We start from the raw sequence: 16,821 nt of genomic DNA, 5'->3' as shown, positions 1-16,821 counted from the left end.
CATAATGTTTATTTGTTCTAGCATCACAGGGGAAGGCAGTAAAATTATGCTGGTTGGCAAATAATCAGATTTTTTTTTAATAGCCAATGTATTTGGCCTTTTTCACTCTTCTGAACCTCTCCATTGTCTAGATATCGAAAGATAGTGGCCAGTGAGCCTGATGCTGCTTCAGGCAGTTCTCCAGCCATYGCAGAAAAGAAGTTCATCAACCCTAATTAGTCTGAACACATTGACTTTGCCTAAGTGCTTAGAAATCTAGAATTACTTTTTCCCCACTTGGAATTGGTGCTATTTAAGATATCCCTCTAGCCACCATCAGAGTGAAGACAAGTGAAAAATACTTGGAGCTTCCAGGTATCTTTGACCAATTTCCAATTGCACTGACCAGAAAACCAGTCTTTTTACTGGTCTTCCCTTCACTGTCCAGGTAGTGCCAGGCAATTGATGAGCTGACGGTTCTGTTCTTTTCCACCGCAGACAAGGTACTCATTTCCCTTTTGAAGTATCTTTGTACTTAATTGGACTCAGTTGCCCTGTCTCCCTCAATTCCTTCTCCTCTAGACTAAACACTGTAATTTTTTTCAGTTCTCCTGCTTGAATAGCCATGGTAGTTATTCCTTTCTGTGGAGAGGAATTTGTCTCTGCTGTAGCAGCGTAGTACCCAAACTGGACACACAGTCCTGTGTCACTCAGTGCTGTGAGTGAAGTCACAGCAGAACRGAGCTGTTGTGACAGCTTGTTTCATCGGACCTACAGGCTATCCTCCTAAACACATAAACTGATATGATGTGTGCCTTTTTGGCAACAGCATCATGTTGATGTACATTCTGCTTTTTTGTAAGGAAGACGATATTCAATGAACTCTGAAACTGCATTTGCAAATGCAACGGAGGATCTTTTGTGCCTGAATATTCTGTCTTTCTCACACTGATCCTCTGACCTTCAAATCATGGGTCTAATTTATTCAGAGGGTTGGGGGGTTTTGTGGAGACCATTGGCCCGTTTTTAAATGAGCCCAAACATCTGAGGAAGTATCTGTGATCCCATGAGTGAGGACGAGAGTCAGGGACGACTTGGCTCTGCTCTTGGACCCATCACTTCCCTGTGGTCAAAGAAATCTTTTTGCCACCTCTGCCTGGGCTCCCCTACTTACAAAACAAAAACGACTTTGTTTAATTTTGGGGGTCGGTTTGGGGGTCAGTTTGGGAGTCAGTTTGGGCGCTTGGGGGAGTCGTTAGTTTGCTTTCAATGAAAGACCCTCGAGCGGCCGGGCGAAAGAAGCTGTGTGAATTGCCAGCCGTGAATGTGCTCGAAGGAATCCTCGTTCCCCTCGCAGCGCCCCGCCCGCCCCTCCCGCTGCCGCCGCCCGGGCACCTCCTCCGGGCGGGCGGGGGCCACTGCGGCGGGCCCGGGGTGCGGGCGGCCGGGCAGCAGCGGCGGGGACATGTCGCAGCACAGCACGCTGCTCCACCTGYTCGCCGGAGGGTGAGTGGCCCCGGGATGTGCGGACCGGGGCAGGAGGGCGCTCTGGGGCGGGATTCGGGCGGGGGGAGCCGGGGGAGCAGCCCCCGCCGTGCTCGCCCGCGCTGTCGCGGCTGTGCCGGGCTCGGAGCAGGGCTCAGCGCTGTGGAACAGCCCCGCAGCGCCCGGATCAATGTGCGGCTCCGCGGCTTTGGAAGAAGGGGAGCTTCCCTGTGGGAAATGGGGTTTCACCCAGCCTGAGCTTGCTGGAAATGGGGGAMAAGGAGAGGGGTGCTGAACGAGAGGTGCCACGAGGCCCCTTCAGGGGGATAAGTGTTGGACCATCCATGTGTTCGGGWAGGCGGCCAGCTCTCTCCATCATGATTGCATGGCTGAGATTCCTGAGTGGCTTTTCTGGCTTTAAATAGTGCGGCTGATTCTGGTGAGTCAGGTGTTTGGATCCCGGTGGTGCCTCTACATTCGAAGCGTGCCCTTGAGCAAGTTATTTCTCACGTGGTGTTTCCCTCTTTCTCTCTTTAAAGTCTCAAAACAATGAACTTCAAGTTTATGGTGCCCTAAAGCAGAAGATAATGTGGTTCTCTGGATTTTGCTGAGTAACTGCAGAAGCCTTCTGCTTGGGCAGGCACCTAATCCCTTTCCAAATCCCATCAACCTGTTGGAGTCCGTGTGATAGTGAAGCCTGTGACACAGCATGTACAATAAGGCGCATAATTTAATTGCTTTTAACTAGTAAATTTCCAGTTTTCTGCAGCTAATGCAGTTCTTGTGTATATGTACTTGTCCTCTCTGTTCCCGTTGTTATTTTGTATATGTTATTCTCTTTTATTAATTTGTGCTTTGATCTATATAATCATTACATCTTGGACTTTCTTAATATATTTTTATTYCTTAGCTTTCCTCTTAAGCTTTTCCTCTTCTTTTTCCACCATGGTTCCTGAAAAACTGAGAGTTTGGCTAGTAAGTAGAATGTCACTAGTGGGAACTTTGTCAGTCTGTATCCCATCCTCATGCATTAAGCAGTGCTCCTGAAWTACAGTTAATTAAAACCCCAGGGATAATAACGTGAGTAGGAGAAGAATAAGGAGTCTATTGTTGTACTGTATTTAATACTTGTGTTTTACATAATGAAACAAAACAGGGTCTTATTCATGAAGGAACAGTTGTTCACTTTATCTTCTACTATAACAAGTAAAACAAATGAAACTTGAGTAAGGTTTGTTCTATACTAATGCAAGAGCATTGTTCTTACCATAGTGTGCAGTTAAACTGTGGGACTCCTGGCCGCAGGATAGTAGAGAGTAAAGACTTTTTATGTGTCCAGGAAGCATTTTAAAAAGATGAATGAAAAGTGTTGAGGGCTATTAAAAGCAAGGCAGCATTTCTGTCTGAGGAAATCCCTGAGCTGAAAATTATGGAAGGTGGGAGAGTGTTCTGGAGGTGAGTATTTCTCCTACTCTTCCATAGATGACCTTTATTTGTTCATGTCCTAGGCAGAAGCCTGGTTTGACTCCAGGTTTGTTGACCCAGCATTGCTATTMTTAAATGGAGATCTTCAAGCAATCTCAGTTTTTGGCTAGCCTAAGTAAGAGTTAACATGCATTACCCATAAACATTTCACCTCTGTAGATGTGTTTATATGCTTTTTAGCTCATTTAAAAAGTRTTAACAGTGCCTTTGGTATTTCTCAAATAATCCTCTTTTTCTGTCACCTAAAACTTCCCAGTTTTCCCTTTAAAATGTGAAAGCAAGATMTAGAGGCAAGTGCCATTTTCTAAGGTAAAATTACCCGCCTTCTTCAATTAGCGCTTTTTGCCTCTGCTTTGCTCTGACAACTCATGTTATACTCATTTTCAACTGCTGCTCTTCATCCCATTTTGCAGAAATTGCTTTAGTTCCTGCTTCTAAAGTAATGACACATAATTTTCCATTTCTCCTGAAAGAGAAGAATTTTGCAGACCTACRTCTTTCATACAGTGTAAGCAGCTGTATCATCATGTAATGTACAGTAACACATCACAGTTTAGATTTCTTCTAGTTTTGAACAACTTGTACACCTCATTTCCTCAGCTTTATCTAATTGGTGTTCTTTGGTCTTATTCRATCTTGCCGTTGAGTCATAGTGGCTCAGAGATCCCCCTTCACCTCAGACACTGTTTCTGCTGATTGAGTGACCACCATGCTAAGGGAGTAACAATTTCTTTAACTATTATTATTGCTTGTATAATACCTCTCTATTATCTGTATGTATCAGCAGCTTCAAGAACTTGACCTTAAAAAACTTATATACTGGAAGCGTGGGTTCAAACTTATATCCTGACCATTCCAGGGGGGGACTTCTTGAAGAAATAAGATATTAAGAGAACATTACATAAACTTTTGCCTCCTGATGCACTATTAGGGAGAAAATTTAGTATTTAGTATACCAAGCAATTGCTTCTCTGAACGTTTTCCTGGTGTACTGTTTGCTCAGCTTTTAGATAAGGAGTTAAAACTGCCCTATTCAGACCTTTTAGACCTTGATCTGTCACCATTGTACTCAATCTTCTCCTGAACTGGAGACTGTACTTGTCAAAAAAACAACAGGCACGTAAGTCTGGAGCCTGTATCAGGCAAATTAATAGAATCTATGGTAAAGAACAGGACTGTTGGGCCCCTAAGTAAATATGGTCTATATGGGAAGAATGAACATGGCMTTTGTAAAAGGAGACCCTGCCTCGTGCAACTCTGTATTGCTCTGTAGGTTGTGTCTTGTGTCTGTGCTCCATCAGCTTGTTCACCCAGAGAACTGGAGCCAGGATGTTCACAGCTTTGCTGGGTGTTGTCTTCTGAGCTGGAGCTAAATTCTGGACTTCCCAGACTCCCACCATTCATTTACCTCTTGAGGAAAATTGCTGCCGGTGGACTGCTCTGCAAGTCATCACCACCACTGTGTACATCTGCCAAGGGCTTGACGAAGCAACATGAGTGTTACGGAATAGCATAACTAGTTGCTGGCATCATTAGTTGCATAATCTCCCAGCTGCCATATCTCCAACTCTTGGATGTCAGTGCAGTAGACATCCAGGCCTCTTCCCCCCCCCCCCCCCCCCCCACCTGCTGGCAATGATAAATGAAGTCCTAAGAGCAAAAGCTGTGAGAATAGTATGCTGAGCTGTGTAGGGTTTTTCAAAATAATTCTTTAGAACTCTCTCCATTTACTGCCCTGTACCATCATGTCTTGTAATTCTTTGGTTGGCTTTTCTTTCTTTGGCACTGAGTGAGCTTTTTATTATGCCTCTATCTCTTGTGAAACAAAGCAACTTTGGCTGTAGCAAATATGAACCATCGTCCATTTGTCAAAGCCTCTTGCATGAYTTACATGCAAATTCATCTCAAAATGGTCTTTCAGGTACTGAGCATCCTCTAGAAGAGAGAGTTACCAGTCAAAGGATTTAGAGGGGCAGAAATTGAGAACAAATATATCAGTTCGGACTTGTCCCTGAGTGGCAGAAAGGGAAAAAGGSGATATGTGTCCTTTCAGCATTCCTGCAGTGTGATGAGACCGATTGACGGAGATGGTTCATGAGTTCCAAAAATAGGTTCTGCCTGCTGAAGGTCAGGTTCCTCTTCCATTAGGCAAGCCAGTCTTGGAAAAAGCCTGGCTGTTGGCAGAAAATACAGGTCTTGCTGGCAGGGCGTCGCAAATGTGGGTCTGACCTGGTTATGGATTAAAGACACAGGCAGGCTGTGGGGTGGGAGAATTCAGTGCTGCCCCTCTGTGAGCCAGYGTGGCTGTGGCGAGGTGTGAGCCACGGTGCCTGGTGACCTCAGCAGAAGGCTTTGYAGTGACATTGGGCAACAGAAATGTTTGCTCTGGGGACTGCTGAGTCCCCACGGACTTAGGACTCTTTGTCTCAAATACTGAGTGAGGTTTCAGAGTCACAGTGCCAGATGATGTCCCAAGCTGAGCTGGTACGTTAATCAGTGTCAGAGCAGGAGCTCACATGTGACACAGGCCAGAGTACCTAACCTCCTCRCCCAGAGGGGACAAGTTGTGGACAAGCAGGGTCAGAATTTTTGTCCTATTATGGCACAGAGGTCATTCTTAAAYGTCCTGCTGTGCCCTAGATGTGGTGGCACAGCCGGAGCCATCCTGACCTGTCCCCTGGAAGTGGTGAAGACACGTCTRCAGTCATCCCAGCTGGCACTGCGGCCTCTATACCTTCCAGAGATACAGCTGCCAGGGATGAGTGTGAGGCTCATGAATCCCACTCCACCATCTCCCGGAGTGCTCCAGTTGCTGAGGTGAGTAGGACAGGGCAGCGTGTGTGTTAGCACCAGGAACATGGTTTGGCCATCAGGTGGAGGGTGTGAGTGGAGAGAGAAAAAGAGTTGAGCTGAGGCTCTGGAAGTCACAAGTGCAATAGAAAGTTTGATCAGAGCACAGGTACACCTGCTCCTCACAGTGGTCTATGCTCTGCAASGCAMCTTTGGGGACTGTGGGAAACTTCTCAGCCAGYGGGTTATCAGAGCCAGAGGGATGGTGGCATCAAGAATAGGATGCAATAACTAGTGAGAAGYGTCCCTGCCCATGGCWGGGTAGTTGGAACTACATGGTCTTTAATGTCACTTCCAGCCCAAGCCATTCTGTGACTGAAGGAGAGAGGAGAATTGCTGGGAGATAAAATGAGAGTGGGGCAGGAAAAGGATAAATGGGAGGTGAGGAGAAGTTGCTACAAGAAATGGTGAAGAACAAAGGAGGTGGAGGAGCAGGAGAGCCCCCAGCTTAGTAATTCTGCTGATTTCTCTGTTCATTTCCTCCTGTAGGGCCATCCTTGAGAAGGAAGGCATACGGTCGCTGTTCCGAGGTCTGGGTCCAAACCTYGCTGGTGTTGCTCCTTCCCGGTGAGTGCTCCGTGACAGTGCCTCATGTTGTACTCTTCTTAAGGGACCTGTGTCATAACTGTTGCTCCACTTTCTGAAAGCCATCTGGGCCTTGTCCTCATGTGCCACAGGACCCCTTCACCCAGATATTTAACATCTGATCACAGTTAAGATGATTGCTGTGGGCCAGATATAAATGGTATCTGATATCACGTTAAACAAGCCTGTGCTGGGAGTAAGAGAAGTTGGAGTGAGACCCCACAGCAGTGTCTTTGCTCCTCATAGGGGAGCTGTAACCWCTTCTGTATTTTTTTCCAACCAGGGCCATATATTTTGCTGCCTATTCTAGTATTAAGGAGAGGCTTAATACTGTCATGGTGCCAGAGTCCAAGAAAGTACACATATTAGCAGCAGCCTGTGCAGGTAAGGCTTTTCTGTCTCAAATCAAAGCCAAGAGGTCCTTCTGTCTGGAAGTGTATATGGGTTTCATTCCTTCTCCATTGCTGCTTGGAAGTTTTCTCCCTCCTTCTGGAGAAGTGAATTCCTTRGATAACCAAATTTTTTTCTCACTCTTTGTTCTTCTTAGGCTCATCTCTTCAGGTCTAGTCTTCACCCCTTCAGTTGCTATCAGGAGCTCTATTCTGCTGTGAGATGGAGAAGGTGGCATGYAATTTAGACCACTCACAGAACCATTTCTTTTGATATATCCCAGTTCTCTAACAAAATCCTCCACTCTGTCAAAATTAGCCCACTGTTTCCTGCCTCTTTGTAACACCCGGCTTTGTAGGATTTTGTTGGAGGCAGAGGGGCTAATTATTGCTAGACAAAGGCTGGAATAGGRGAGGAGGAGAATCAAACAGTCTGCTCTAAATATCTCTTCTCAAGGTCATTCTCAAATTACAAATGCCTGCAGCTTGCCAAGCAGAGCTCAGAGAGCTGATAGATCAGCACCTCTTCACAAACTCTCAGCGTGATCCTGGCACTAACTGCTGTCTTCCTCTTCTGTTCCCCAGGCGTTAGCTCAGCCACACTCACCAACCCCATCTGGTTGGTGAAAACCAGGATGCAGCTGGAAGCCAGGTAAGGCAGGCCAGCAGTGCAGAGCCACTCCGTGCCACATCAGGAGTGGTTTGGGGGTGCCATTGGGTAGGGAGGGTCTGGTCATCGGCTGGGCGAGAGCCTTGTGGCTGTGTTCACAGCAGCACTGCAGGTCAGGGGTGCAGTGTGCCCTCCTAAGCCTCTCCCTCCTTTCCAGGGTGAAGGGGGAGATGACCAGCAATGCTCTCCAGTGTGCCATGCACGTGTACCGCACGGAAGGCCTGCGTGGATTTTACCGCGGGATCACTGCCTCCTACGCCGGAGTGTCGGAGACCATCATACACTTTGTCATCTATGAAGCACTCAAACAGGAGCTGAGAAACAGCCAGCATTCCCATTCCTCAGCACTCACACTTCCACCAACCAACCAYGATTTCTTTGGACTAATGGGCGCTGCTGCTGTCTCCAAAACATGTGCTACGTGCATTGCATATCCACACGGTGAGTGGCTTCACTCTGCTTGCTGCTTTTCCCTTGATGGGAGGTGCCGTGCCTGTGGGAGCCATCTGCTGATACATCCCTTCCCTTCTTGTCTCTGCAGAGGTCATTCGGACACGGTTGCGAGAGGAAGGGTCACGATACCGTTCCTTTACACAGACTGTGCAGCTCGTGGTCCGCGAAGAGGGACCCTCGGCTTTGTACCGGGGGCTCCTGGCRCACCTGATCCGCCAGATCCCAAATGCAGCCATCATGATGGCTACCTATGAAATCATCGTACATTTGGCCTCTTCTACCTTGTAAGCTGTAGCAYCTGGCTGAGGCTGCTGTGGAGGTACAGGGACATCACAGTCCTGAGACCTGATCTTTTTCACTGTTCTGAGATTGGTGCTTTTTGTCACAGATCAGAACTGGGTCAGGCATTCTCAGGACACAATGACTATTTTGTGCCAAGTGTTTTGCTCCAATGTGCACAATGTAGCCTTTTTATCCTAGAGACTTGAATTATTCCAGTGCTCCAAGATGTCAGAGCACTGGTTTGACAGTGCCTTTTGTAAACTCCCTGGATGAAACAAGGGCATGGAACTTACTGGGAAGGAGACAAAGCAGAAGGTATAAAAGTGTCTTAGCCCCAGCATGTTCACTTTTTTTGGACCCAGTAACAACCATACGTGGGCACAGCTGGGCATGAAGACAGGCTAGGGCTGAGACATCTGAGAGAACAGCAGCAGAGATCTTGTGCTGCAACCTTTCATGCCCTCCCTTCCACTCTCACCTGCTGTACTGCCTTCTTGCCCCAAGTAGGATTTCTCAACCYTGGCTGCCAACAAATTGCAGAATTTTCCTTTGGGTCCTTCACATGTTGCAGCCACTGCCCCAAGATGTGTCRGGCAGCTGACAGCCCTTTTTTGTCTTGCAGGGTCTGAAAAAACAGACCAAGTAGATCCAGGGAAGAAGCACACAATCTGCTGTGAAGCACTGTCCATCCTAACAACTCATGCTACTGCTGGGTTCAGAGCCATGCTTTGCAAGTGTCTATTGTGTTTCCATTCCCTCCATTCTCAGCAGAAAGGGGAGGATGCCTCCTTCTCCCAGAAGTGCTGGGGCTGTTCTACAAGCTGGAACCCCTGGTWTGAAAAACACTCTGTCATACTGATAAAGAAAGCAGATCCAGTGAGAAGATGGATGAAGCTAAGGAGATTTGGCCTTTTTCTATTGATACACTAAGTGTATGAAAAGAGCCTTATTTATTTCTTTTCCTGTATTCAAGAATTCGGTTTGCTGCATGTGCTACATTTGCCTGTGACAGGCTTGGGTGCCTTCTATCCCTCTGTGGGCTCCTAGCCCTGTGTCCTGGAGAAGGCTACATTGTGTTTACAAAGAGTATTTTGACTCTCAGAAAGACAGGGAATAGGGTTGTGAGTAATGCATTTTTCTTGTTTCATCACATGTGCTAAAAAATGTAACCCTTCCCCAGGACAAGGCAATAGTTTCAGCAAATACAAGCTCCAGTTTTACATTAGAGGCTACACTMTTTCTTTCCCTGGCTGTAGTGAAAAACTGGAGAAGTCCTGAATGTTTTATTTGAAATCCATTTATTTTAAAATCCACTTTGTTTCCTCGTCTTTCTTACCTTCATTCATTTAGTATTAGGAGTATTGACAATTTTACAAAGCGACACAAAGCTGCAGTGGTTTGTTTGTTGTTTTTTTTTTTTTGCATGAAACGAGAATAAACCTCAAATGACAACATTGAAAAAATATACAATATATATATATATAATATCTGGGGAGGGGTTGTGAGAAACCCCACTCTGAGCCCTATGGCTGGCTCTGCCTTTCAGATTTCCGTTCTTTCCAACATCTGCATCACAGTTTGAACTGTGCCACCATCATGTGTAAGTGCCCAAACACATGTTYCTGGAGAGCCAGATGGGGGATCAATAATGTGGGGAATGTCCACAATGAGAATGGCAGAAAATGAAGGAACATGGGAGGCAGAAATGATAAATGAGGGTGGAGCACGTGTGTACACAGTGGGGGAGGAAAGAAGTTGAAAGTAAGACACCTCCTCTTTCCTGCCATAAGTTTCGGGGGGTCCACTGGGCGGGTGTTTTAAAGCTCCTAGTAGCGGTGAGAGACGTCACTTTTGCCGATGATGTGCCGGTCATTCATGTCGCTGCTGTCCGGGGAGTCGGGGGTCTCCGAGTCGCTGCTGTCCTCATCATCCTCCATGCCCTYGCCAGCTCTGCCCTCCACAGCTCCTGCTGCCCTCTCCTGACAGCTCTGGTAGGACTGGGGAGGTGACACACGGGGTAAGGGGAAGGGTCTGACATGGCAGCTGCCCACCCAGCCCCGGCCACRGTGGCTGCTCCTCACCTCCATGGGGTTGACGATGATGGTGAGGGCCGAGTCRTCCCAGAACATGTCGCTCTCTTTGCCTGCAGTGCTGGTGTGCCCCGACTCAGCAGCCCCAGGGACCTCTTGCCCCACTCCCCGCCGGTGCAGGGAGTGGATGCGCAGGATGCCGAGGATCACCATAAGTGCCAGGAAGCCCACACACACCACGATGATGACAGTGGCAGCACTGGGGACCACTTTGAAGAAAGMAAGCGAGACAGTGTGTCTAGAGTCTGTCACAGAAACATGCATTTCTAACCTGACATGCAGGAACTGAGATTCCTGTCTAGAGCATGGGGTTTTGGTATAGGCAGGAACATATCCTGACTTTCCTGTGCCGCTGGGCACAGGCAGTTCCTGAGATGTTAGCCTGGCTTGTCGACTCTGCCCATCTTTATCTGCAGAATTCCGCCAGAATGTTGCACAGCATATATCTGTATCCTGCTCATAGGAGGGACAAGTGTGTGCTGGGGACAGCCTCTAAGGGCTTAACGATGATTTTCAGAGGGTGTCACTTCTGTCCAAGTAGTAGAGAAGGCAAGAAGCCAAAAGATGCCTTCACTGTGCATGGAGCAGGTGTGAATGCTATGACGGGCTTCTGATTAGTGCCATGGCAAAAGCCTGGCTTCTCCACAGGAGAAAACCTGAAATAAATTCATCTAAGACCCCTAGCCAAACTCCCACCTGCTTGTTCTAGGCCTGTAGACTGAGCCTTGGTTCCCCAGATAACCAGCTTCCCTGCAAAATCTATCCAGGCCCTCCATGAATTTTTTATGGCTCTGTTCAGCAGGGACAAGTTTGCTGCTGCCATCAGGCAGAGCTGGGGAAGGRACGGGCAAAAAGGGAGAGGATGGCACACACACACAGGCTGCCCCAGCAGTGCCAGCTGCAGGACTGCACCAGCTTGGGATCAGCTACTGCAGGAAGCTGCAGCCAAAGCTAGCTCAAAGGTGCCTTGTTTGTTCCCTACAACAGAGGACCAATATGTCTGTGACAAGTCCCAGAGCTTCCACAGCCCAGGAGGAACTGACTGGAGTGTGGTCATGCTTGTGGCACAAGGCTACCAGAACAAACAAACATCTAGACTAGCTTTCAGGCTTCTCTCTCCTCTGTTTTGGGGGCAAGAAGTCTCTTGTCTGTGTGATGCCATCCCCTGTATTTCCCTACCTTGCTGACCACCACCTAGTCCCATCTCKTTAGAGCTGTGGTAGTCTTGACTCACTTATCTCTCCTGCTGTTGAARCCTCTTTCTGAAATTACTTTACACAAGCCCACACAGCACCTTTGCAAGGTCCATGAATGAAGTCAGCTTACAGTTATTCTTTTTAGATCTTCTGAGGTGTAGATTTCAGCCTGCTTCTACATCAAGAAAATGTTATCAAGAAAATAACATCCCACAAGAGGAGGATTGTTGCACCRTGCTCTCAAATACAATTTGACAAAGACTGCAGTCCACTGGCTAACAACCAATGGAACAGGACAGTACACTGAAAACCTGATAATGGGTACAGGGAGCCTGAGAGGAATCYTCTGCTATAGTTTCTGAGAGGATTTCAGAAAATCATCCTAATCTAAAGGAATAAACCCAAGATAACATTACATACTTGGGTTGTTGTGGGTGCTTGCCAAACTGTGACCGGACAGCTCTGCGGGTAAATGATGGCCGTGGTGTACAAACTGCTGGGAGCTCAGAATGTGGTTAGGATGAGCAGCTCGGTTCATGTTGTGGAGAACATTCACCTGCAGACAGACCAGAGTGAGAGGACTCATCCCAGTGTCCATGGAACATTCCACGCATTCCCACACCCCATGTCCTCTCCATGCACGCAGAAGAACCTCTGTGTGCACGTGTTTGTCTTGTACCTCGACAGTAAACTCATTGCTGGAGTAGCGTCCATTCATCTCCGTGCAGGACAAGTGAAACTTGCGTTCATAGAGGGCAGCACCATGGTTGATGTGGTAGGAGACCTGGCGTAGGATCTCCTCRTAAACCGCAATGCTCTCCACGCCTGGCACAGGGAGAGAGGGGTGGGGTGAGGAACCTCCTGCTCCAAAGTCATCTGGAATCATAAYCCTGCAGCAACCAGAAGCCATAGAGGGATCCAGGGCAATGCTGGGTTCATTAATTTTAGGAAGGGCTCAGAGATGGAGCTGGMTGCTAAGGACCTGATGGAATCCCTGCTTGCATCACTAAAGCAACTGAAAGGGAAGGAAGGATCAAGAGCAACAGCCCTTGTTACGTTCTGGAGAGTACAATAGTGTTGTACCAGTCCACATGTTGTGGGATGTGTTGTCCCCCAGTTCAYGTCATGCAAAATGCTACTGACACCTGAGAGCACCAAATCCCAAGGATTAAGTCAGGAGGAGTGGTACAAGCCTGGGTGAGAGCTCACACCACACCCCAGTACTTTGTACTGGAGGAAAAGCCACATCTCCAAGAAAATGGTCTGGGCCTTCCAAAAGCCAAGAGCTCAAGAAATGTTTACATCTCAGTGTCACAAAGTACATCAACACATCTCGACCATCAAGTGCTTCTCCCTGACAGGCAATGACAGAGGTGTAACTGGGCAGCTGTGACCAGGAAGGGGACATACCTGTGATGGTCAGGTAGGCAGAGGTGTTAAYGAGCTCCAGGCCCCGCTGCTGCAGCAGTGCCCCATCCAGGAGCAGGTATTCCCTCTCTGGGTCCAAGTCATCTCCTACCAGTGAGATCTCACAGCCATCCAGGTTGTGGACAATCTCATCTGACATTCGTGTGTCTGTCACTGAGAGACAAACAGAAAGAAGATATGGCCAGAAAGGCACCCAGTCATCAATGGAGGGAGGAGTCCCTCAAAGGGGGACCTGCTTACCTAAGAGTGCCCACATCACATGTAATTACTTCTTCTCCACCTAGCACTGACCTTAAGCAAAATCACTGTCAGTCTAATTACTTGTTGCAGGATGGTTCCAATGACATTATTTATGCACATAATAAAGTCACTTTATTTTGGAACAACATACTATTATCAGTCTGGTTTGTGATAACACATCTTGGCTGTAAGGACTTTGTTGACAATGACAGTGTGCAAATTAGGAACAACGCTCACACATTCCCAGGCCCTGCATGCTTTTGAAAGCTTTTCCCTGTCTCACACTTCTGGTTACCATGGTTGAAATTTTATCTTATTTAAAATGGCAACCACATTCAATAACTAACTGCTTTCAGCAGGACTGAGAACAATCTTCTCTCAAGTCAAAGAATTCATTGTAAGAGGAAAGGCAAAGCTTCTAAACAGAAAAGTAGAAGCACAAAGTCCCATTACCAAAACAAATATGAAAGAAGTGAATTGACACATAGAGCATAGATAGAAATTGAAGAACAGGATACTATAGGGTGTGAGGAAGCTGACTAGGGGGTTCATGGGAATAAGTGATGCAGGAAGAGAAGGAAGGGGGAATGAAGTAAGGAAGGAAAGCAGGAGAGAAGGAAGTAGGATGAGACAAGTGCAGGAGTAGAGAAAGAGTAACAGGCACGACATCCATCCACCACTGGATTCAATAAAGGGAAATGTAGGTAAAACGTAAAAGGGATTAGGAACGAGCAGCCTGGGAAAGAATTAGGAGAGAGTGAGGCAAAGGAACCGAGTGGATAGMAAAAGTACAGGGAGGAGCAGAAAGGGATAAGAGCCGATTAGCCTACATATTGACAGACAATGAGCCTTGCTTCTAAATTTGTAAACTCTCACTTTCGGGTGTAATTAAAGGAGCTCTACTTCCTCTGCAGGACTACAACCCTTGTAGGTCTTCCCAGTTTCTCGCTCACACCTCGTCCTGTACTCTACTCACCGGTACCGTGCCAGTTCTCATCCTTCTTGGCCTCCACCTGGTGAGAAATAGAGCAGGTGATCTGGAGGTTGGGGAACAGGGGAATCCCTTCCGGAGCCTCAAAGTCTGAAGCAGGATGAGCAAAGTGGGCATTGCCACTCAGCAGGATTTGGGGGGCATCTGGCTGCAGCACCACAACATAGCCTTCCACATCGGGAATAGAAACACAGGACTCTTCACTGAAACACCTGAAGGAGAGCAGGAGAAAACATCAGGTGGCCCAAGCTTCCAACAACAACATCATACAAGAATGCCTCCTGCTCATTACTTCCAGGGAAGGGAATATCCTTTTTGCAGCGGTCTTCCTAAAGCTTCCCTCTAGCCTGCTGTGCAAGCAGAGACAGGGGGCAGGAGTGACACCACTGGGTTTCAGGTGACTTGGTCATATCAACAAAACCAGAGAAAATTAAAACCTATCCACATGCCTGGAACAGCACGAGTGAAGGCAGAAGTCTGCTAAGCAGTAGGAACCAGTACTACAGTATCCATTTGGATACTGGATAATYGAACATTTATTTTCAGGAAGACTTTTACCTATTTCGAGACCATCTTAAAATTCAATTATTTTAAAATACAAGGTGAGTCAGTGTAACTTTAGTCAAAAAAAGAGGTAAACCTCTTGCTGAACTGAGCCAGAGGTGCTGTTCTGCCCACTYACTTGACAGCAGTGGTGAGCCTGAGTGGCCGGACCCCGGGGGTAGCAAAGCGCAGTGAATTCATGTAAGCCACGTGCTGGATTGCGTGGTTGAAGGTTTCCACATCGTCACCCTCCAAGGTGAGCAGGGACTGGGAGGGGTTCACATGGACCTAGAGGTGGAAGAGAAGAAAATACTCATGGTTCCTTGGCAAATGATAGGAGTCCAGACTGAAAGAGACACAGAGGAGAAAGGTGGGGAGCTCTCTGAGGTGGGGGAGCAGGCAAAGTCCTGGGAAGCAAGGCTGGGGAGGAGAGTGGAGGAGACCCATGCAAGCTGGGCAGATGGGCATACCTTCATCCCTTTGCCCAGACTGTCGAAGTCACTGTAATCAAGCCCCTCACGGCAGGCATACAGGCATTCAATAACCTCCCGGCTCTCCAAGCTACCAGGGCGCACAGTGAAGCCAGCCAAGTAACCATGGAAGTAGTGGTGTATCGACAGAGCATCTCCTGAGGGAAACATGGGAGGTGGAGGGTGTGAGAGACATGGCGAGGAAGAGAGCAAAACCACAAAAGCAACAGTGGGAGGGACACACAGATGTGAGGGAGGTAGCGGGAGACAGAGGGGGGCATGGGGCATGAAACAGCCCAGACAACAAAAGCAACAATGTGAGGGACAAACAGATGTTAAGGGAGGTAGAGAGGGATAGAGGGTTGCACAGGATATGGAAAAGCACAGACAACAAGAAGACAGGGGATGCTGAAGAAAGGGGATGACAGTTTTTGAAATTTCAGAAGGGGGAAAGCAAGAAAAATAGACCAACAGAAAGACAAGGGCAGTCTTGACAAGGGTAGCATAGAGAAGTTTCTGTCAAACTGCTGAATGCCAGATGGAAACAATTTCTTGTCTCCTCACTCTGYTTCCTGTGAGGGTTTGTAAAAGAAACTACACATTCCACAGATAGTTAGGGATGAGGTGACATCTCCTGATGTCTCTAATGGCTATTGTGCTCTTCAGAGACCAGTTTTAATGATCAGGCGTGCGGACTCTTTGTCCACACAAAAAGCATACTCCATCTCTCAAAGCAGGCTGCAGTCCTTCCATCAGCCTTTTCATGCTCCACAGGTATCAGGGACCAATCTGCCAAATAAGGGGTTTCCTCCCAAGGTGGTGGAGGTGGCAGGACAGGACTGGGGAAGCCGTATGAGGAAGGCACCATGCAAGAAGTGATAGTCATGCAGGGTCAGGAGGGAAGAGACCCACCTTCTTTCTTTCCCCTACCTTGCACAGAATCAGTGGCGTTCTCACTTCCTTTGTTTTTCTCTTTGTTTTTCTCCTCTGCAAAAGGAGAACATCCAGACATGCAGTAAGGCAGTGGAAGATGGTAGTCACAGGGTCAGACAAGTCCCCACATTGGCCAGTCCACAAGAACAGCTCTGTGCCAAGCAGCCCTAGAGGCGGCACATCACAGATGACAGAGGGCAGAGTTCCTCTCATGGAGGGGATGGTGAGACTGCAAGATGAGTAACTGACTTAAGAGAGAAACTACAGTGTTTGGAGTATTTTATCCTTTCYCAATGTTACCTATTTTGGGAATTAGACATGTTCACAATAAGCTATGTTCCCAACATCCCTTAAAAACTCGGAGAGCTCCAGGAAGGGGTCTAAAGCTGAGCAGTATTTGTTGTCTGCAAAAGGCCAATCAAGAGAGCACCGAGCTGTGGGAAGATCCCTGACCTCAGAGAAGCAGCAATAAAGATTTGATCTTGCTGGAAATTTCTGTCAGAGTGAAAGCAAGCAGTAGGCCAATTCCTTTAGTTCTGTCCTGCTTCACTGTTGCAGGAGAACTGAAGGATCTGAGACATTAATCTCCACAGAAAAGGTTATAATATGGTAGTGGCCTTTGTTCCTAACCTGATTTTTGTCTTTCAACCCAATTCCTGTACAGAAGGCTTTCTGATTTCTTCACATAGACCCTCAAGACACAGAGGTGCTTGTCAATTCAATCAACAGCACAAATAGTACTGCAAGCTCTC

At 47.5% G+C, this 16,821-nt stretch overlaps 2 protein-coding genes across 2 annotated transcripts in view; one reads left to right on the top strand and one right to left on the bottom strand.

Annotated features, from left to right (window-relative positions):
• The first annotated feature begins 1,388 nt into the window (after positions 1-1,388).
• On the top strand, positions 1,389-9,212 carry LOC130574816 (solute carrier family 25 member 33-like). The gene is made up of 7 exons (XM_057368285.1): positions 1,389-1,485; positions 5,590-5,766; positions 6,289-6,366; positions 6,668-6,768; positions 7,359-7,425; positions 7,601-7,884; positions 7,985-9,212. Exons 1-7 carry the CDS (start codon positions 1,445-1,447, stop codon positions 8,182-8,184), a joined length of 948 nt encoding a protein of 315 aa, XP_057224268.1. The 5' UTR covers positions 1,389-1,444; the 3' UTR covers positions 8,185-9,212.
• A 380-nt stretch (positions 9,213-9,592) lies between these two features.
• Positions 9,593-16,821, bottom strand: part of CLSTN3 (calsyntenin 3) — a 15,807-nt gene continuing 8,578 nt past the window's right edge. The window contains exons 10-18 of the mRNA XM_057368252.1: positions 16,067-16,123; positions 15,137-15,294; positions 14,806-14,954; positions 14,109-14,335; positions 12,875-13,045; positions 12,144-12,289; positions 11,885-12,020; positions 10,260-10,477; positions 9,593-10,175 (exon numbers count right to left, since the gene is read on the bottom strand). Coding sequence (XP_057224235.1) covers positions 10,005-10,175; positions 10,260-10,477; positions 11,885-12,020; positions 12,144-12,289; positions 12,875-13,045; positions 14,109-14,335; positions 14,806-14,954; positions 15,137-15,294; positions 16,067-16,123 — 1,433 coding nt within the window. The 3' untranslated portion in view covers positions 9,593-10,004. The remainder of the gene's footprint in view (positions 10,176-10,259; positions 10,478-11,884; positions 12,021-12,143; positions 12,290-12,874; positions 13,046-14,108; positions 14,336-14,805; positions 14,955-15,136; positions 15,295-16,066; positions 16,124-16,821) is intronic.

Source organism: Malurus melanocephalus, unplaced genomic scaffold (assembly GCF_030028575.1).
Source record: "Malurus melanocephalus ecotype Western Australia unplaced genomic scaffold, MMel_1.1 scaffold_89, whole genome shotgun sequence".
In the NCBI taxonomy this organism is placed as follows: Eukaryota; Metazoa; Chordata; class Aves; order Passeriformes; family Maluridae; genus Malurus; species Malurus melanocephalus.
Note: the sequence above shows the minus strand (reverse complement) of the source record. Positions and strands in the feature narration are given on the sequence as shown.